Source organism: Saccopteryx bilineata, chromosome 3, assembly GCF_036850765.1.
Source record: "Saccopteryx bilineata isolate mSacBil1 chromosome 3, mSacBil1_pri_phased_curated, whole genome shotgun sequence".
In the NCBI taxonomy this organism is placed as follows: domain Eukaryota; kingdom Metazoa; phylum Chordata; class Mammalia; order Chiroptera; family Emballonuridae; genus Saccopteryx; species Saccopteryx bilineata.
The window spans coordinates 242,803,862-242,825,884 of record NC_089492.1 but is presented as its reverse complement, the minus strand read 5'-3'; the positions used below and the strand labels follow the sequence as shown (position 1 = coordinate 242,825,884).

General features: G+C 43.8%; 1 protein-coding gene across 9 annotated transcripts in view; it reads left to right on the top strand.

Annotated features, from left to right (window-relative positions):
- Nucleotides 1-22,023, top strand: part of FGGY (FGGY carbohydrate kinase domain containing) — a 456,511-nt gene that overhangs the window by 72,913 nt on the left and 361,575 nt on the right. For all 9 annotated transcript variants that reach the window (XM_066269069.1, XM_066269063.1, XM_066269065.1 and 6 more), the window contains one exon: nucleotides 18,447-18,535. In XM_066269069.1, coding sequence (XP_066125166.1) covers nucleotides 18,447-18,535 — 89 coding nt within the window. The remainder of the gene's footprint in view (nucleotides 1-18,446; nucleotides 18,536-22,023) is intronic.

Sequence of the window (22,023 nt, the reverse complement as noted above, 5' to 3'; positions counted from 1 at the left end):
CGACCTCTGTGCAGAGCCGTCAGCCGCACCTCGGCATTCTGTGACCTGAGAGGTGAGAGCAAGATTGCTAAGCTCAGTGGGCTTTATGCCTGCATGATATGATTTGATGTAAAACCAAAATTGAACAGAATTCTTTTCTCACAGTGGCAGAAATGGAGATCACATCTACTGGAGGAAAATATTGTCTTTAGAAAAAACACTTAAAAAGTGCATCTCATGTGTTGTGATGTAGAAACGCATTAGCACCATCGACCTCATCAAGGTGAACTGTTTCTGGATACCTGGGGTAGATCGATGTTGATTGAGGCAAAGGAACAGCAGGCCATAAGTCAGAAAAGTTGCAAGACAGGATTCTTCTGGAAGGGTAGAACTTCTCTGGACATGTGGGTTGGTTTTACTCCTTTTCTTTTCTTTTCTTTTTTTTTGTATTTTTCTGAAGCTGGAAATGGGGAGAGACAGTCAGACTCCTGCATGCGCCCGACCGGGATCCACCCGGCACACCCACCAGGGGCGAAGCTCTGCCCACCAGGGGGCGATGCTCTGCCCCTCCGGGGCATCGCTCCGCAGCGACCGGAGCCACTCCAGCGCTCGGGGCAGAGGCCAAGGAGCCATCTCCAGCGCCTGGGCCATCCTTGCTCCAATGGAGCCTCGGCTGCGGGAGGAGAAGAGAGAGACAGAGAGGAGGGGGGAGTGGAGAAGCAAATGGGCGCCTCTCCCATGCGCCCTGGCCGGGAATCGAACCCGGGTCACCCGCATGCCAGGCCGACGCTCTACTGCTGAGCCAACCGGCCAGGGCCTGGTTTTACTCCTTTTCTATTGTTGTTGTTATCTTCAAAAGGAGAATAACTGTCCTGCTGTTTTAGGGATATAGTCACTTAGTGAAGCAAATTTGCCTAGTACCTCCTGTGGAGAAGGCAGCTAGTGCTTGAGGATGGGGAGTCAAGGCAGAGGCAGGAGTGTCCCTTATTTTAAGGATCTTCCAAGACTAGGACCAGGTGCAAGAGGCCATGAAAGCTATATTTTCCCACAGTTTATTATAAAAAAATTCAAAAATTCAGAAAACTTGAAAGAATTTTAATGGAGTCTGCCATTAACATTTTACTGTACTTGCTTTCAAAATCTGTCAGCCCACCTTAAGTTTTTGGGGTAAGTTGAGATATCATTACACTTGTGAATGCAGTTTGAAATTAAAGACCTCTCACCTCTCTGAGATAATGAATACATTCTTATTTTTTAAGTGAGAGGATGGGAGATAGACTCCCCACATGCACCCTGACTGGGATCTACCCAGCAACCTTCATCTGGAGTCAATGCTAACTCAGACCAGCTGAGCTATCCTTAGTGCCTGGGGCTATGCCTGAACCAATCTAGCCATTGGCTGCAAGAGGGAGGGGAAGAGAAGCAGATGGTTGCTTCTCATGGGTGCCCTGACCAGGGATTGAAGCTGGGATGTCTGCATGCGGGGCCGACACTCTACCCACTGAGACAACCAGCAAGGGCTGATATGTCATTCTATTTAAGATATCAACCCTGCTTGATTACTATTTACAAATGTCATCAACACTTGCACTAGAATTTATTAAATATCTACTATGTGCTTTTAAGTGTGTTATCTTATTTAATTCTTCGGAAAATCCTGTGAGGTAAATGTTAGCACTTACGTTGCAGATCAAGTTGCTGAGGATGGAGAGAGTTAAGTAGATGACCACTTCCCTACTCTGTTACTTCTAGTGGTGCTGGAACTGAAGCTCAGGTTTTCTAACTCTAGGAAATGGATTTAAAAAGAAGTTGTAAGCCCTGGCTGTTGGCATAGTAGACAGAGCATTACCCCCAGAGTGCCGAGGTTGCTGGTTAGAGCCCTGGTCAGGGCACATATGGAAGCAATCTATGGCACTAATAAGTGGAACAATAAGTTGATTCTTCTCTCTCACTCTCCCTCTCTCTCTAAATAAAAAATAAATAAAAATAAAAAAGAAGTTGTAAAGGTCAGCTGGTCAAACTTCAGCCTTTATCAGGCAAGTCCCCCTGTCTACTCTACAGATGAGAGAACTAGCTAGAACCTACTTCTCACACTTCATTTCAAACCCCAGATAACACAGTTGTCTGCCCTATTTTTTTTTAAAGATAAAGATGAACTCTAGAATAAAAAGTTATCAAAGGTATCTTAAGTTAGACTCCCCATTGAAGAATCATGCGCGAGACTTTGAGAGAGCTGAGGTTTGTGTGTCTAAGATGCACAGCTTCCAGGCTGCTCCTCTTTAGTCTGTGATCCATCACGTTAGCTTGTTACTTTAGCTTTACCTGATAAAGACCTGGCCTCCTCTTCCCTTTGCATTTACCATATTCCCCATGTATAAGACGCACCTTAACTTGGGAGCACGAAATTTGGAGAAAAAGTATTACATAAAGTTATTGATCTCAAGTTTTATTCATCATAAAATTCATACGACTCCTCATCACTGTCTAAACTCCCATCTATTAGCTTGTCCTCATCTGTGTCTGATGACGGATCACTATCTTCAACAATGAACACAAAAACAAGTGTGAAAAATTGGGAAATGCAAGTAAAAAAATGACAACCACTCTATTAGATGAACCCAGTTTTTAGACCCCAAATTTTTTGAAAAATGTGTCTTTTTTTTTTTTTTTTTTTGTGGCACAGACAGAGAGTCAGAGAGAGGGACAGATAGGGATAGACAGACAGGAAGGGAGAGAGATGAGAAACATCAATTCCTCATTGCGGCTCCTTAGTTGTTCATTGATTGATTTCTCATATGTGCCTTGACCTGGGGGCTACAGCAGACTGAGTAACCCCTTGCTCAAGCCAGCGACCTTGGGTCTAAGCTGGTGAGCTTTTGCTCAAACCAGATGAGCCCACGCTCAAGCTGGCGACCTCGGGGGGGTCTTGAACCTGGGTCTTCCACATCCCAGTCCAACACTTTATCCACTGCGCCACTGCCTGGTCAGGCAAAAAATGCGTCTTATACATGTGGAAATATGGTACCTTAAATGTTTATAGTTTGAAAACAATGGATAAATCATTCCACTAGCTCCTCCCTTCTTCTGAACCCTGGGGTCCTGGAAGTACTTTTACAGCCAAGACCTTCCTCGAGGCTTTGTCTCTGTGCATCAAGTTGTGGCCAGTGTCCTGTTTGAATGATAAAAGTAATTCAGGGATCCCCGTAAAAGCCCATGTCTCTCCGAATTCTTCCTGTGTGGAGAGGCTATGGATTAGATAAAACTTGTGAGTTCTCTCAGTAATAACAGAAGGTGTGATCTCAACTCTGAAGCCTCATCAATACCCATACCAACACCCTCTCATAAAGTTGCTTTAGTCTGACTTCTAGGCCTAGTAATTAATCCCAATCCGCAGTGTTTTCTGGCTCAAAAAATGCAAGACTCAGGATGTGTGCAGAGGGAGTTAGCGACCTGCCCAAGATAGTGGCTCCGCCCGCCCGGCCTCTGCCTCTTGCCAGGGTTTTGCTGAAGGGTCCGAGCTGTGACACTGATAGACATTCTCTCCCAGTAATGCTACATGTATAGTCTTGGAGCTTGCCTAAGTAAAGCAAAGCAATCAATTAGGAAATAAAATCTTTTTACCAGTTATTAAGATTATTAATCCTATTATTAATAAATAATAATAATTTCCCCTAACATTTTTGTTAATATTCCTTCAGCACTGAATAGTGAAAATTCTTAATCATGGACAGGCACCGGGCCGTGGTCTGGCATTTGGGAACAAGTGGTCTCCGTGACCCCTGAGGTTTTTCCTTTAATGCTGGCATTCTGTAAACCCAAGATAGATGAGATGAGGCGAGAACCAGGACCAGAGGAAAGCCTCCTGCAGTTGTCTTGGCCTGAGGCCCTGTGGTCTGGCTTTGGCTGGGGGTCAGAGACAAGCCCCTGGACCTGACAGAGAGTGAATCACTGGGCAAGCATTTGTCGAGCACCTCCCATGTCCTGGGAAGCAGCAACTGGACAGTGGTGAAGGGAGTGTTGCGTTTAGAGTTCCAGTGGTCAGGGTTTCACCCAGGCTTCTCGCATGCTATCTGCATGCTGTTGGGCAATTCACTTCACTTATAGGCCTTAGTTTCCTGTCTGTAATAATGGTGTTGGTGAATATTCTGTATCAGAAGATGTTTGGTAAGTTGTAGAGTGCTGGTGGGAGTGATGTATGTTCAGATGGTGATGATGATGGCAGAAGGTGACTTTTGGAAAGCAAACCAGTGAGGTCTGTTTTTCTCATATGTATCTCTAGATGCAGTTAAGAAAGCCAAGAGTGGAGGGAAAGAAAATGTGCGTTGTTCTTTAAGGGCAACTTGGGGAGCAAGTGTCAGTCCTGTTGGAGCAGGTGGGAACAGGCTGGGAGAGGTTCACTGCATGCAGCAAGTGAGTGGGAAAGCCGGGGCTTTAACCCAGATCTAACTAGAGCCTGTGCTCTTTCCACAGCAGCTCACAAGCCAGAGCTTGGGGGAAAGGGAGGAGTCAGGGAGAGAGTAAATCCATCCTCAGAGGCTCCAAGCAAATCTTTCCAGAGCAGTTTCACTTACACTATTATTACTGAGTTATAGGGTATCACCTTTAGCAACAAATATTCTCAGGATGATGGCTTTAAGAATGGGTCTGTGTTTTAGAAGTGGTCCAGAAATACTGTGGTGTTAATGAGTTTCTGCCAGAGCCGATTAGGGACATTCATTCATTCAACAAGCATTTGTTGGAAATTTTGTTTATTCCGGGTACTTTGTTAACTGCTGGGAGAGCAGCAAATACAACACAGCCCCTGTCCTCAAGCTGCTCATATTCTAGAAGAGGGACAGAAATAAAAGCACGGTGCACTGTTAGTGGAATGGAAATTTAGGTCACTCTGGAAATACTACCCCAGTTAGGGGAGAGGAGTTGGGAGGAGGTGATATGTAGGCTGGGGGTGACAGATGTGTTGGAATTAGCTCAGCACTCGGGTGGGCGTGGCTGCTCGCACCGGGTGGGCGTGGCTGCTCGCACCGGCAGGCTGGGTGGATGAAAGAGCCTGGGGAGAGGTCTGGCAGTCTGAGGAAACAAGACCTCCTCGGGGCTGTAAACACAGCATGATGAGAACGTAGAATGCGAGAGAGCAGTCCAGTGAGTCATTCGAAAAACCACCTTTTAAAAGAGTCCCTGTTGTGTATTCAATACTATTCATCCCACGAGTTTCCTTTCTGGACTGCATGGGGTGGAGCCAGTTTACCTTAGCCATAGTGAGAGGAAAGACAGAAGCTCTTTGCCACATCTTTTCTGACTGTCCCATGTCCAGGACCCGGACCTGAAAACTCAGTGAAGACAAGCTCCAACTGCTTTGGGAGCAGCAGTGTCCCCCCTGGGCGGAAGGAGAAGCTCTCCTCCTGTCAGTCGGCTCTGGGCTAGAGCTAGACCAAACAGTGCCCCAGAGAATAAAGCAGTGAATTAACCCCTCTCCCCAGGCGGTGGGACTGCACCCCAGGCGGGTGGGACTGCACCCCAGGCGGGTGGGCTGCCCCGCAGGCAGGGCTCTTTCCACCTCTCCTCTGGGGGACGTGTGACTCAGAGGCAGTGACATCATCATGACATCAGTCACCCAGAGGAGAGACAGTGCTGACTGAGCAGGCCTCTGGCTTCTGCCCTTCCTTCTCCATGTTTTGTCTCAACAGGGACATTGTCATGGTCCTGCTGTTGTTTTTCACATCTTTTTCATTTTCTATTTTTTCTGTCTCTCTTCCTTTTTCTTCCTCATTTTATATATTTATTTTTCATGGCAAACCTATTTTAAATTTATTTTTATTTTTAAAAATTAGTTACTGCTTTGAGAGAGACAGACACACAGAGAGAAACATCTATTTGTTGTTTCATCCACCTATGCATTTATTGGTTGACTCCTGCCTGTGCCCCAACCCGGGATCGAACCTGCGACTTTAGCTCGGTCCACGTTCCAGCCACCTGAACCACCCAACCAAAACCAGTCTATTCTTCTTTTCACCCCATTCCCTTTCTCTCACTGTCTGTCTTTTGCTTTTATCTTGAGTTTCATCTCCTTTCTTTCTCCTCTTTTTAACCTTTTTTGTTACATTTTCCTTCTTGCTCATCTTCCCTTTTGCCTCCATTGTTCTATCTTCTTTCCCGAAGTTCCTTCTCCTCCCCCTGTGTCAGAGACCTACACAGAAACTGGTTCTCCTACATCTTGTCTTTCTCCCCTCCAGACATCCCACCATGTTGTTACTGTCCTAACCTTCCCAAAACTGAGTGTACAAGTCACCCCTGCTCAGGTGTGATGGTGGATGCTTTCTCTTCTGACTTGAGTGTCTGATCCCAACACAGAGCTGCCTCTTCCTGCTCATCAGTACACACTTCTCAGGCTGCCCCCTCAGGGTCCTGTTCTGTGCCCAGGAGACAGTGGATGCTTCTTCCTATGCTTTTGCTCAGGCAGTTGCCCCAGCTTGGACTGTTCTCTCTCCCATCTTCCTTAGTCTTTGCCTTCCCTCCACACCAGGGTCAGACGCTCCCTCCTCAGTAATACTCCACCTCCTGCTCACAGCAGGGTCCTTCCTTCATGACCAGGCCGCATTCTTAGTTTATGAATCTGGTATTTTAGAGCTTGAATTATTCTGTACAGTACGTACATTCCTGCTGAGTGCCACATGCACACAGACTCTTTGCTGTACCTACCCAGTATGCAACTTGAGGATTGGGACCAGGACACCCCTGCCCTTCATGGCCCACCTGCATTCCTAGCACGCACCAGCCTAAGACCAGGACTGATAGTTGCATGGTTGATAATATTTAAGAAATAGTTATTTCATGTTAACTCCTAAGATACAGATGAATAAGTTATAGTCCTTCCCTAAAAAGAGCTAAGAGTCTAGTACAGGAGACAGGCCCCCATATAATTTGAGAAGAGTAAGGATGTGGAGGAAACTGACATTTACCGGAAGTGTGCCAGGATGGGCACATGACCATGTACAACCTCATTAGATGGAATCCTACTAACAATACTATGAGTTAAATATTGTTGTAAATGAGCAAAGTGAGACCCATAGATATTAGGTGACTACTGGCCAACAAAACTAACAAGTAGGAGAACCAAGGTTTGAACTAAGGTATGTCAGTCTCCAAAGCCCTGCTCCTTCCTGAAGGTGGAAACAGGAGGTGAACTGACATTCCAACTAGTATTAGAACAATTATTTAAGAAGTGATTACTATGTGTTATACGTCGTTGTTCCAGCCACCTCATATATGTTTGCTCCTTTGTTCCCTCAACTCTATGGTGTAGGTAGTAGTATTGTTCTCTGTAATTATTATGGGGCAAGGAAATTGAAGTGAAGAGTGAGTAGTTAAGTAGCTTTCCCAAGGCCATGCACCCATGAGGTGTTGGAGCCAGGATATTCACCTTGGAGTGTGACCCTGGAGAAGAGGCAGCAGAATGTGCCAAGTCACCTCTGTGCACAGTAGCATGTTGCGTTACTAGAGCTGCCATTGCGTCAGCCCATTTGGAGAGCCAGTAGCGGTGCTGATAGCTGAAGGTGTTGACATGTGAGGATAAAGAGGAAGACTGGAGTCAGGTCACAATAACCTTCTCATGTATTTTTTAATTGTATTGGGGTGACACTGGTTAATATAATTATATGGGTTCCACCTCATCGTGTTCCATGTCCTCCACAAAGACCCTTCGCAGAAGATGCAAGGTAGTGTTTGGAGAAGGGAGGTTTTTTTGTGATGTTGGACTGTTAGGTATCCACCATAAGGAAGAGTTTGTGAAGTTTTGATCTTCTTCTACAGGTTGAGCAGGGCAGGCATTTCTCAGTTATGGCCCTTGTCTGTGCCCTGGAGGAAATGAACAGTGCTATAAATGAACACGGAAGGATAGATATATACCCAAATAAGCCCCAAAGCAACATCATAATGGAACTGTAAGGAATACCTATCCTTTATGGGTTGGGGATAGGTCAAGTTTGGGTTGAGATACATTTGGGGAAGAAAGAGGAGGGGACATCCACATGAGCCAGCCTGAACTTGACACCAGGTTGTCCTCAGATGTCCCAGAGCATTCACCATTTGATGGAGCGCTTTTCCTGCTGCAGCCCCCTCTCCAGTGGTGCTTGGCAGCCGTTCAGCATGGTGCCGCACTGACCTGAGAGTCCAAGCCAGGAAGTGAATGAATCCATTTTCCAATTAAAATGAAACTTCTCCAAAGGACCTGCTCACCCGGAGAAGAGAAATTTATCTTCCTGGCAGTCTGGCTTGGCTAGAAGATGTCTCTGTTCCTAAGATAGACTATGAAAAGCCATTACTTGAATGAGAAAAGAGAAACTGGGACAGCTCTTATTCACAACCTCATTTATTTATCCATTCATTCCTTATTTCCATTTCCATAAATTTCTACTTAACTTGTACATCTCTGCTCATTCACTTATTCATTCAGCTAATGTTATTCATCATCTATATATTAGATACAATGCTACTCCCTAAGAATAAAAAGATTGAAAGAAAATACAGCGTTGGCCCTAGACAGTTGGCTCAGTGGTAGAGCATTGGTCCGGTGTGTGGATGTCTCAGGTTTGATTCCTGGTCAGGGTACACAGAGAAGCAACCATCTACTTCTCCACCTCTTCTCTCTCTCTCTCTCTTCCCTTCCTGAAGCCATAGCTTGATTGGTTGAAGCACATTGGCCCCAGGCACTGAGGATGGCTCTGTGGAGCCTACACCTCAGGTGCTAAAAATAGCTCAGTTGTGAGCATGGCTCCAGATGGGCAGAGCATTGGCCCCAGATGGGGTTGCCAGGCCAGGGTGCATGCGAGAGTCTGTCTCTCTAGCTCCCTTCCTCTCAATTGATAAAGAAGAAAACCATAGTCCCTACCTCTTAAGAGCTTTCAGCATAGTGAAGGAGACAGGCACATGAACCAGATGATGGGTAGTGCTGTGGTTGGGTTATTCACAGAGTTTTATGGGGCGTACTGTGGACGCACCTAACTCAAGGGAGTCAGGGAAGGTTTCATGGTATGGGTAACACTTGAGTCTTGAATGATAGGTACATGTTGTCCAGGCAAAGTGTTTCAGAAAGAGTGCACTAAATAAAGGCAAGGTGTATAAATAAAAATACAATGGTGAGAAAAAGCCCAGTGGATATGGGTGATATATTGTAGTATCTCAGAGTGATCAGAGATGAAGCTGGTAAGACAGGGATCATATATGTCATGTAATGAATTTGATTGTTCACTCCAAAGATAGTCGAAAACTTTGAAGGGTATAAAGTATACTAGATTGAAATTTCCCTGTAAGTGGGGACTGTGTCTGTTGTTTGCTTGTTTTCTTAGCATTGAGTATAGTACCTGACATGTAGAGGATACCCAATAAAGACTTGTTGAATTAGTGAAGTATTTATATAGTCAGATTTACATTTTACATGGGCCATTCTATTCTAATTGGCTGTGTATAGGGTGGGAATTGAAGGGGCTAAGTTTTGAAAGTTAGGGACTGTATCAGTTAGCTTTTCTGTGTAACAAAGCATTTCAATATATAGTGATATGAAAAACCACCAATTTTTTTAACCTCATAATTATGCAGGTTGCTCCTTTGGAGGTTACTCATTATGCAGGTTGCTCAGAAAGAGGCTTTTTCTGGTATCTATAGAATTTATTCAAGAGTATGTAGGGCTGCTGGTAGGATTTGCTGATCTTGGCTTTGTCCAGCTTTCTTGCATGTCTTTGAGCCTCGGCTGGGATTGTTCACTTTTGGCCCACGTGTCCTCTCATTCTCCTGCAGGCCAGCTTGAACTGCCTCACATGGGATCATTACATTCCAAGAAGACAGAAGCAAGATCTTTTGAGTCCTCAGTAGAGAATTAATACAGTGCTACTCCTTCATTCCATGACCAAAACAAGTCATAAGGCCAGCCCCAATTCAAGTCATGGATAAATAGATTCATCCCTTCATAGGAAGAGCTACAGAGTCATGTTGAAAAGGGCATGAATTCAGGGAGGGGTGGCTTGACCTGTGGTGGTGCAGTGGATAAAGCATCGACCTGGAAACCTGAAGTCACCGGTTCGAAACCCTGGGCTTGCCTGGTCAAGGCACATATGGGAGTTGATGCTTCCTGCTCCTCTCCCTTCTCTCTCTCTCTCTCTCTTCTCTCTCTCTCTCTCTTTCTCTTTCCTCTGTAAAATGAATAAATAAAAAAAAAAGAATCCAGGGAGGGGAAGAATTATAGCCATTTTTATAGTGTATCTTAGATGAGATAGCAGTGATCCAGGTGACAGAATATGACAGACTGGAAATGGAGTAATGAAGATGTGAGTATGATGTTTAGTTTTAAGTGCCAACTTGACTGGGTCATAGGGTGCTCGGACATTAGGTCAAACATTATTCTGAGTGTGTCTCTGAGGGTGTTTCAGGGTGAGGTTAGCATAGGAATTGGTAAAGCAGGTTGCCAGTAAAGCAGATTGCCATGCCATGTGGATGGACCCCATGTAATAAATTAAAGACTTAAGCAGAACAGAGAGGCTGAGTAAAAGGGGATTCCCTTTCATTGCCTTGAACTGGAACATCATTCTTTTCCTGCCTTCACACCTGACCTGAAACATTGGCTTTTCTTGGGTCTTGAGCCTGTTAACCTTCAGACTAGTAGTTATATCATCAGGTCTCCTGGTTCTCAGGTTTTGGACTCAGACTGGAACTCATGGGTCTCTAGCCTATTGCAAATTTTGAGACTTTTCAGTCTCCATAATCGTAATAGCCAATCCTTATACATATAAATGTATGCGAAAGATTTCAGATATATGATACATACGTGTGTGTGCACACACGCACACACACAGTTGATCTTTAACTGTATTGTTTGAACTGCATAGGTCTACTTGTATGCAGATTTTTTTCAATAAATATGCAGCTGGTTCTCTGTACCCACTCATTTCATTGTTCTACGTGGCTTTCTCTAAGGTACTTGAGCATACACAGATTTTGGTATCTGCTGGGGTACTGAAACAAATTTTCTGTGGATTCTGAAGTATGACTGTAGTTAACTTGTTGGGAAATTAAGAGTCATATGTGAATTTTTGACTGTGCAGGGGGTTAGTACTCCTAATCCCTGCATTGTTCAAGGGTCAAGTGTGTGTGGTATAAATTCTCCTGTTGCATTATTGGCTCTGTTTTTTTGGAGAACTCTGACTGATACATGGGGATGAAGAGATGGGAACTTCTTCAGGAATTAATTGTAAATTAAGATGATTGGCTGTAAGGAATGAGAGAGAAGTATAGATGACTCTTTAGGTAACTGGATCAACTGACATGGAAAATCAAAGAGGTAGAAAGCATTTTGGGGAAGGTAACGTTGCGTCTTGGGCGTGTTGAGCTAGCGGTGCAATAGGACACCCAGGAGACCTGTGTCAGAGAGAGTTCGGGCTTTGGCACGTTATCTGACTTGTAGTCGGTCGGAACCATGGGAGTAATGGAGACTGCCCAGCATCAGGAACAGTGAGAAGAGCATTTGGATGAGGCAAGAACTCTGGTAACATCCATGTTTAAAGGGTGGCTAAGGAAAGGAACTCAAGAAGGAGACAGACAAGCCATGAGAAGGGTGTGAAGGGATCCAGAAAATGAGACATTAAGAAAGGTGAAAGATGTCCTCAGCTTTCCACTGCTCCAACCCTTCTACTTTTTTTCATGTTTGTTCCGAGACCTTGCATCCCAAAGCCAACTCTTTCTAGAGGGACTGACTCTCTTCCTCCCTCTTTTCCTCCTTTCATCCCTTCCAAAGACAATACCACCCACAAGAAATTGTGTTATCTAGGTCACCATTGACACCATCAGTTCTCCTGGCCCTTCTGTATTGTATTTTGCTTCAGGGAGGTGGACACCTGAGCTAGTGCTGGGCTGGTTCACAGAGACCTACATTTCAGTCTGTCTTTCCACTTCCCTGTGTGTTACCTTGGGACAGTCATGGTGTGGTTCCCTCCTGGATTTTAGTTTCTTTTTTTTTTTTTTGTATTTTTCTGAAGCTGGAAACAGGGAGAGACAGCCAGACAGACTCCCGCATGCGCCCGACCAGGATCCACCCGGCACGCCCACCAGGGGCGAAGCTCTGCCCACCAGGGGGCGATGCTCTGCCCCTCCGGGGCGTTGCTCTGCCGTGACCAGAGCCACTCTAGCGCCTGGAGCAGAGGCCAAGGAGCCATCCCCAGCGCCCAGGCCATCTTCGCTCCAATGGAGCCTTGGCTGCGGGAGGGGAAGAGAGAGACAGAGAGGAAGGAGGGGTGGGGGTGGAGAAGCAAATGGGCGCTTCTCCTATGTGCCCTGGCTGGGAATCGAACCTGGGTCCCCCGCATGCCAGGCCGACGCTCTACCGCTGAGCCAACCGGCCAGGGCCGGATTTTAGTTTCTTAACATGCAAGATGAAGTTTGTAATTTCTTGCCCTCCCTGCCTTAAAGAATTATACAGAACAGATGAGATCATGCGTGTTAAAGTGCTTTGAAAAAACATGAAACTCTGTAGCAGTAATTAGAGTGAAACTCATTGACTTATCAGGTCTTCTACATTATTTCATTTAATTCTCACAATATCCCTCTGAGGTAGATGCTATAGTAATATGTCATTTGAGGAAACTGAAGCTTAGAGAAATTAATTTACTTAAAGCTACACAGCTGGGAAGTGGTGAGGACAATAATCAAACTCAGGTCTGCCTGACTCCAAAGTTCTTAGAGCCCACATACCAAAGCCTTGTTTTCCTAACGCATGTGGTGGGATCACGTTCCCGGGCAAAGTCAGCTTTGCTGATTCTGAGCAGCTTTTTTACGGTTGGGAAATCAGCTCTAGTGTGGATTATAAAGTTACCTTTCTGTACAACAGTCGGGCTCTAGGGAAGGTGGTGGTAGGAGGGAGGATACATACATGTATATCTACTTCCTGAAAATTAAATAATTTAAATTATACAGTGGAACTGTTTTATTTTATAAGGCAATTATTTGAAGGTACAGTTAAATCCTCCTCTAACAGGGTAATCATATCTTGTCATTTCAGGGTTTTGTTTCTCGGGTGCCATTGTCCGTAGTAGCATAGGTTTTACTGGACCTTATTATGGCTTCAACTCAAAATCTTTCCCCTGTGAAGCCTTCCCTAGGCGCCCCAACCCCAAAGCCTGTTCTGTCCTCTGAACCCAGTCTGTGATTACTCATTAGAGGCAGCTCTATAGCCACACTCAAAACACTGTGATGAAGTTATGAGGCTGACTCACCAAACCTTGGTTTTGGGCTCATTACATTATTGTCATACATCATCTTAAATTAATTACCTTTTCCTTTTGTGCACATCTTTCTCCAGCTCTGTTTTAACTTTGAAAGGGTCTGACTCTAAATTTTTTTATACCTCTTGAAACATTTGGCATTTTTTCCCCCATGAGTCAGCTGGCTTTTGCCCTCCAGGAGTTTGTCATATTGAGGTAGATTTAAGCACATGAATATATAATTAGGATAGAGCAAAGGATGGAGGGATTTACTGAAAAGGTGACATTTGAGCTGGATTTGAATCAAAGGTAGACATTTGATCATGGGAGAAGATGAGGAAGTCAATCCAAGCAGAGGCATTAGCTCAGTAGAGGCATGGAAGTATAAAAGTGCATAATGCATTTGGGGAAGTGAAAGAAATGAGGTGAGAGCAGGGCAGGGAGAGCGAGGAGGGGGTGACGGGAGATCGGTCCAGAAGAATTCATAAAAATAATGGCCACGCTGGAGCCAGGCTGTTAAGTGTCCTGAGAGCCATGCCAAGGAGATAAAATGTGATTTTCAGCCACGAGGAGCTGTTGAACCATTTTCAGTGTAATGGTCATTGAATATATAATTCAACATAATGGTCATTTCAATATAACGGTCAGTTTTAAGTTTTTAGAAACTCACATAGCACATACTTCTCAGAGTATCTGTCTGTCTTGCAATATGTCAAGTGTTAGATCTTTTTCTCTGTGGATGAGAGTTTGAAACACGATTATTTCATTCTTTCTGGGAAGTTTCTGGTTGGGAATAGTGACCCACTTGATGTTTTCAGCATCATTTTCCTTTTAAGAATGATATTTGGAGGTTAAGTTTCTTCCTGATACATCTTTCATCTCTGACCCATCAGCTTGTGCCCTAATTTGGAGTCTTACATGCAGAATGAGGATACAGTTTTGCTTTTTTATGGGTTGTTGTGCTGGAAGACAACAACATCATGAGTATTTGGAATGTTCAGGCAGGATCGTTTATTGGATAGGGAATTAGGGAGCTCTGTTCCCTCCCTTTTATTCACTGTCCACAGCAGATTTCCCAGATAGAGTCCCTTTGCAATTAATAACAAAATACTTGGATGACCCTGTTGGATCTGGTCATCTCTGCTTTCTCATGCTACTCTTAGACCCTAGTGTCTCCCAGCATGCATTGCAATATCTGCTTCATTTTTCATACAAGTTCCCTCAGCATCTAGCAGCCAGCAGAGCCCTTGCTGCCTCCTGGGACACCACAGAGAGAGGGAAGGTTACATCTCTCCCTGCATTGAGGCTGGGGTGGCTGCTTCCTGGCCTTGAGTCCAGGAGACATCTTTCTATCTCCACCCTCTGCTGAGACCTGCAGCTGTGTGCACTTTGAGTAGTGCCTCCTCCCAAGAAATGCTGTAGTTGTATGAAGTAATACATGATTTAAAAAAAAGTAAAGAGTTATTCCTTTGGTTGCTTTCAAACGGGAGGGTTGCTTGCTCAAAGGATTTTTATTGGAATGCACAAGTCTTATTGCCAAGTCACACCCCAAATCATGGCTGATGTCTTTTTTTCTTAAAAAGACTCATTTTTGTTAGTTGCTTGGTAACTGGAGGATTGACTTAAGGCATTCAGCACAGAGTTCTCCTAGTCTGAACTGGATTTAGCTCCTGTGGAATGAGATACACCTAAAGGTGGCACGTGTTGAGGACCTGCTCTGTGCAGGGAGGTTGTTACTAGGTACAGAGAAATTGAGTTGCCCAGAATTGAAAGTAAAATCTCTGAAATTAAAAAAATATGTATGTAAATAAATGTGTTTGGGAGCGCTTTTTGTTGTTGTTGCTTTCTTTCATAAAGAATGGCCATAGCTTCCTTCATGACCCTTCCAGAAGGCCAAAACCTTCCACTCTGACAGATATGGCAGCCTCACAGTGACTGTGGCATAGTGGGAGGAAGGGACACTTCCTTAGAGCTGGCAGCCCTGTGTGACACTGAGCTAAGCCCTTGTCATTTGAACCACAGTTCCTACATCCTTTGTATTCGACTCTTGGCTATTGCCTGCCCACCTCGGAACCACCCTAAGAATTGAACCACCCTAAAAATCAGGGGCCACGAGGCACAGGGGAGCTCTGCTGTCAGCTGCGGTGGAGTGTCCGAGGGCAGTCGCTCTGTCCTGATGCAGGCCCGTGTTACAGAAGAGAATTCATTCAGTATTAATTTAGTAAGGTTGTGGCCCTTGCCCAGGACTGAACAGGCTGGGGAAGAGGAGAGACAGACAGAATCTTCCCACAGAACTAAAGGAAACATTAATCTACAGGGGCTAATAAACCCTCAGTCAGAATGGCATTTGATGACAAAGCACTTGGGACCAGGTAGCCCCACATGAGAAGCACATGGGGTCCTCACAGGTAGTCTGGCAGTAAGGGGGTCATGCTCCTAGAGATGCTCCCTATCGTCCAGGCATGGTCTCCCTACCCTTTGCTGGCTAATCTCCAGGCTGCTTTTGTGGAGAAAGCAGGGACTATTGTATTGCTGTCTGTCTTCTTCTAGACCATGTGCATTCTCAAAGATGCCTTCTTTCTTTCTTTCTTTCTTTCTTTCTTTCTTTCTTTCTTTCTTTCTTTCTTTCTTTCTTTTTCTCTCTTTTTTAAATTTTTCCATTGATTTGGGTGGGGGGGAGGGGAGAAGCATCTCAACTTCTTCCACTTAGTTCTGTTTGGTTGTGGATCCATTGTTTTCTTCTCATATGTTCCCTGACCAGAGATTGAACCCACAACCTCAGTGCACCGGGATGACATGCTATCTACTGAGCAACCCGGCCAGGGCCGCATACCTCATACTTTCAATAAGATTGTTCTGGGTTTTTTTTGTCCTGTAGAGAGGTCCCTGATTTTAATCAATGACGCTGGAGTGGTCTCAAGAAGAAATGATGCTCTTGGCTGCCTTGCGCCTCCAACCCCCAGTGTGTGTCTTTCTGGCAAGAGGCCTGACGCTCTCTTTGAGATGTTCTGCGTGGGTGCCATTGTCCACAGCGGCTGTCTGCGTGGTCACAGGCTGAAAGCTCTCATTATGCGAGGTCTTTAATGACCCTATACAAGATCTAACAGAAGCCATTGTTTTCTGAGTTTAGGAAGCTTACTCACCTCTGGCTTGAAGCACTGCTTATTGCTGCAATGGTTTTTAGTGGTTCTTTTCTGGTGACTGGCCTTGGATTTCTGGTGCCTCAAGGAGGAGGCAACCTTTTTCTCCTTCTCCCTGAGAACCAGTCACTGACACCATAAAGCACGTGGAAGAGATTTTTTAGATTACCCAGAAGGCATACTAGTTTCACTACTTTGACTCACATACTAATTTCAAAGGCTACCATTTTTTTATTGTGACCTGTTAGTATATAAAGATACTACAGTTCATAGCTGTGTTAGGCATATTTAATCAACTTTTAGGTTTTGCTTTTTTTAATATTAACAAGTGTGGGTGTTCAAAGAGAAGTTCAGCCCTTTCTAGATATAACTTCTCATCCAAATGGCTAGGGATTTAAGCAAATCAGCAATGACAAGAATAGAAAATGGGCTGTTTACATCAGAACCCTTTTGATGTTACTGTTGTTTTAATTGAACCCTGTACCTGGGTAATACTTAGTTTCTCTGCTATGCATAAATGTCTGTGTCCACATAGTTGTGATAGGGAAGGGGGAAATAAGAAGAACTCATAGAATTTGAGGGCAAATGTAGATAAAGTCCAGTTGTGTGTCTGTAAAATAAATGTGATAACAGGTCTTCTGTATTCTTCTAAGGAGATAACACGTATGGAAACCCTTTGTAAACTCTGAGACATTCCTCACATGAGATATTAGAGGGTGAAATTGAGTGGTTTGGTTGTTCAACAACTACTTATTGAGTGCCTGCTATGCCTCACCCTCTAGCAAACACTGGAATGTGTCTCATCTGAACTTCTGATTTTTGGTAGGGTCCCAAAGATACCCTTGTGATTATGCCATATTCCTTGTTACTGTATCCTCTCGGGAGGGGATAACTGAAACCAAGACGTGGACAGTTGCTTGGGTGGTAGGAAGCCATTTTTGCTGTTGCCTCTAGTCTGCTTTACTTTTCCCTTCATGAAGCTTTGCTTCTCTAGGTTTGGGGAATGGCCACCTCCCAGTTTCCAAGTTTAACTCACCACCAGTTTCATTCAGAGGCAGAGGATAAATGAATTCCATTTAGATCCTGCTTCTAAATTCTTGGGAGAAGAGATCTGATTGTTTCAGGTCACATGTCTATCCTGGTGTGGTGAAGGGAAACGGAGTCATGTAGTTTCTACTTCTCAACTAAGGGTTCAGTCCAGTGTAGGTGGAGGAGAGGGACAGTCATGGGATATCATGGTGGATAAACTGGCAAGGAAGGTACTTGACCTCCTAGAACTTACAGTCCATTTGTAAAGAAAGCAAGACACCCACACACAATTGTGCAGTGGTGGGTTGTGTGATAGCCACACCTAACCTGAGCAGGAGATGCTGGAAGGCTTCACCAGGGAATGAGGGATAGAGTTAACAAGGGGGGCAGGGTGACATGGACCCTGGGAGGGTACAGGGTGGTGAAGGAGCAATGAATGTTCCAGGTAGGGTCGGCAGAGGAAAGAAAAAGCCTAGTGGCCAGAGAGACTCTGACCACACTGGCAGTGTGGAAGAAATAAATGTTTTAAAAATGTACAGTAATAGCTTGATTACATGCCATTCTCTTTGGCTTAGACGAGAAGTTCGTTGAGGGCAGGAATCACATTTCCTGTTGCCTTGGAAACCGGTTGGTGTGGGGAGAATTTTTCATGGGCAGGACATGTTTTGTTTTATGCATTAATTTCTTAGTGCAGTTTTCTTCCCAGTTTACAGCTGTTCAGCTTTGAAATCTTATATGTCTTGAAGAATGTCCTCTGGCCTTCTCTGGGAAGATGGATTGCATACCTTCACAGAGTGTGCTTCCTACTTCTCCAGGTTGGCAAAGGGGGATAAAAGGGAAATTATAGTCACTTTTGGAAGGATCAATAATTACCAATTTTTCTTTCCTATATAGGTATCATTTTTACATCATCCCCTCTCTCAGCACCTGAGTAGATGTTGTATTGGGCATTGTTGGCTATACTTTTGTTTTGAAAATTTTGAGACATTATTGAAAGAGGAGTAGGGTAGAGGAATAAAAGCCCATAATTGATTCTAATATATATTTAATTTGGCAGAACTTGAGAGAGACTTGCTGGGATAAGGCGGGACATTTCTTTGATCTCCCAGACTTCTTATCGTGGAAGGCAACAGGTGTCACAGCACGGTATGTTAATTACAAGTTAGATTTTATTTTCGCTCATCCATTCTCGGGTGTCTGTATATATATTGCTTTCTTAACTGGCTTTGACTGGACACACTGTTTGTACATCTGCATGCGATTTTGCATACTTGAAACATCTTGAATCCATCTTGCACCTTCACTGCACATGCCCAAGCACCATTGTTCCTATGAGGCTTGGAATGTGGTATCCAAGGTGAAGACCATTCATTGAAATTGGACACATTTGAAAGAGACATGGGCCGTCCATCATGAAATGTGACTGTTTTTCCAAAGGCACTTTTTTACATAGTGAATAAAAGAAAAATGTATTTTTTGGCCCCTAAAATTAAGGCAAGAGATACGTTTTTTAAAAAATTTTTTTCAATTACAATTGCCATACAATATTATATTAGTTTCATGTGTACAACATAATGATTAGACATTATATAACCTATGTAATGGTCCTCCTGGTAAGTCTAATACCCATCTGACACCATGTATAGTTATTATATTATTATTGACTATAGTCTCTGCACTGTACTTGACATCCCTGTGACTATTTTTATAACTGCCAACTTGTACTTCTTAATTCCATAATCTTTTTCACCACTAATAGATATGGTTTTTTAAGAAAGCTGGTTGGGTGTGTTATGAACCTATTCTGCCTTTTATATTAATGTACCATAAGACATTGCAGAGTGTAGAAGTATCTATGTTTAAGTCAACAATGTATTTTAATAAATTATGAATGTTATAAACATGTGCTTCATTGCAGAAACAATTTAAAAAATACTGATTGAGTGTGAAATTGTGGCTGCTATATTAAGAGTGGATGTGTGCATGGATGTATAGATAGATAGATATAGATATGGATATGGATATTTATATATACATATCTCCATATCCATATATATATATATATGGGCAGACTAATGTGAAATCTCAAAGTATGCACATCTGTTGTCATTCTGAGCTCTGATTTTAGGGGATGCCCAAAGAGGAAAAGTAGCAAGGTGGGGAGGGGTCTTCCAATCTTGAAAATGATTTAGAATCTGTATTGAGCAAATCTGTGAGGAAGAGGCTCAGTCCCCAGAGGACAGATAAACCTGTATAAATATATACATTTGCAGAGGCAGGTGTTGTACTATAAAGTCAGCTCCTTTAGAAAGGGCCAAGTCTTCCCTGTTCTTCTTTTTATCAATATTTAAACTCAAGGGAAGCTGGGAATAGGAGCACCATTTTCCTCGTGCTTTTTCTATCTGTCTCATTTCGCATGATAAGAACGTGATAGTTCACCAGCAGGGGCTTACAGAAAGGAGATAGAAGAGGACATGTTTCACAAGCACATCATTTTTCATGTGGATTATCATTAGTCCAAGGTTTCAGGGTAGTGGGCATCCACATGCATATACAGATAGCTTCAGCAAACCTCAGGTCCCACCCTTCTCTGGGGGAGAAAGCTCCAGCGGTGTGATCTGAACTTCACCCCAGAAGGTACAAGTAGTCACCCTATGCTGTTACCACCAGTGTGGAGGCCAGTGCTGGGTGAAGATCTCATCTTGGGTATTCCTTTTTTGGTGTGAAGTTTATGGTTATTTCTGTAGGTTTTTTGTTTATTTTTAATCTTTGTGCAGTAGTGAAAGAAATGTTTTCATTGTTTTAGCCAAATGGACCTATATTGCTCACAAAAATTAGGGGATATTTTATCACTTCATATTCACTTTTAAAATATACCCTAATTTTTGTGAGCAGTACTAATAGTATGGGTATCAGCAATATCCCACTGGCCTGCGAATCTTGAGGACTCAAAAATAGAACTAGAGATGGAAGAAGACCTTGCTTTCCTTCTCTTTTAGTGTATTTTTAGGGGTGGGGATCTTATCCAATTCAGGGTATTGACTTGCTCCCCGGTTCTTTGTGATGATGCTGAATAGTCTAAATCCCCATATCCTCATGTCTCATGTCAAACGAAGACACCAAGGAGTAGGCATTTGGAAGCTAGCTGTCACTCAGATAGACTTAAACATGGTGGCATGCATATACACTGTGGAGTCACAGTGTGATTTCACATTGTGAATTCTTCAATTCTGCCATGCAAGAGTTATGTTCTTGGGTATGTTCTTTTCTTCTTTTGAATCTCAGTGTCCTTATGTATAAAATTGTTATCATGATGCCTAGCTTGTAAGCTAGTTTGGAGAGTCCTATTAAACCAATTTTTCTAAACTGACCCGAGTATAGAAGTCAGCTAACTCTTCATTCAAAGCACAGATTCCCAGGGCTTCCAGTTTTGAGCCTATGGATCAGAATCTCCATGGGGTACCTGAGGGTTTTATGTGTGACAGGTGCCCCAGGTGTTATATGATCAGGTAATTTTGGACAATGTTGTCTCACAGATTGTACGTGAAAGTAATATGGGACTTCCATTTCCTTTGAGGGATTGGAAGCATTTTTAAAAGGTGTAATGACTTAGGTCAACAGCAGCTCTCCATTTTTAAATTAACCAATCAGAAGAACATGCCGGGGAGCTTCCAGCCCCGCTCATGACAATCTGAAACCTTGAGGAGGTGGCAAGTTTAATGCTCAGAAAGGATTTATTGGCTGTTCCGTCATCCCTGCCATTTCTTTAACTGGCTTTGACACTCATGACTCATTCTGTTTTTATTGGTACAAACTTGCAGTCCTCCTCTTTGTGCCCCTTGCCCTGTTCTTGCGTACTTGCATGTACCTTCAAAGTCTCTCCCACGTTCCCTTCTGCAGCAGAGTATGGGGCTTGTCGCCAGGCAGCAAGTTCCTCTTGCACACCTGGCACACCTATCTCTCACAGCTGTCTTTCTCTCATGTTTTCTTAGTCTCCAATTCCTTCTTCCTTCTCTATTTCAAACTGTGCAATCAGGGTGGAACTAGTAACACCTCTGAACTTTCTCGATTGTATAATTGGATAATGACAGCGCCCATATCATGGGTTCCGTGTACGGACTGAGTGGGGTAACAGGAAAACTTCCAGTGCAGTGCTGAGAAATTTTTTGAAAAATTAGCTATTTTATTTTGTTCCCTTTTTCTATCAATTTTGGCAGAGACTCTTTGCATGAAGTTTCCGGCGTAGTGGAAAGAGGGAAACCCTTGCAGTCAGACTGACCTGGGTTTGGTGTCTTTGCTGTGTACTGTTTGCAGGAGCCTGGAACAAATGATGCCCCTCCTTCCTAGCCTGATGTACACCCCCTCCACCCCCCTACCCCCCTACCCCCCCCCCCCCCCACCACACACACACTTCCCTGAGCTTCAGCTTCTCACCTGGATGCCCATTCAGGGTTACTGAGGGTCTTAGAGGTACTGTGGCTAAAAGGTACATCACAAAGTATTTTAACAATGCATGGTTCTTTTAATGAAAATCCCCATTGTCCTTTTTTCTAGAATAGGGAAGATGAGGGAAGGTCTGATTGAATGTGCCAGTGCCAAAAACAAAACAAAACAAAAAAAACTTCGGGCAGTAA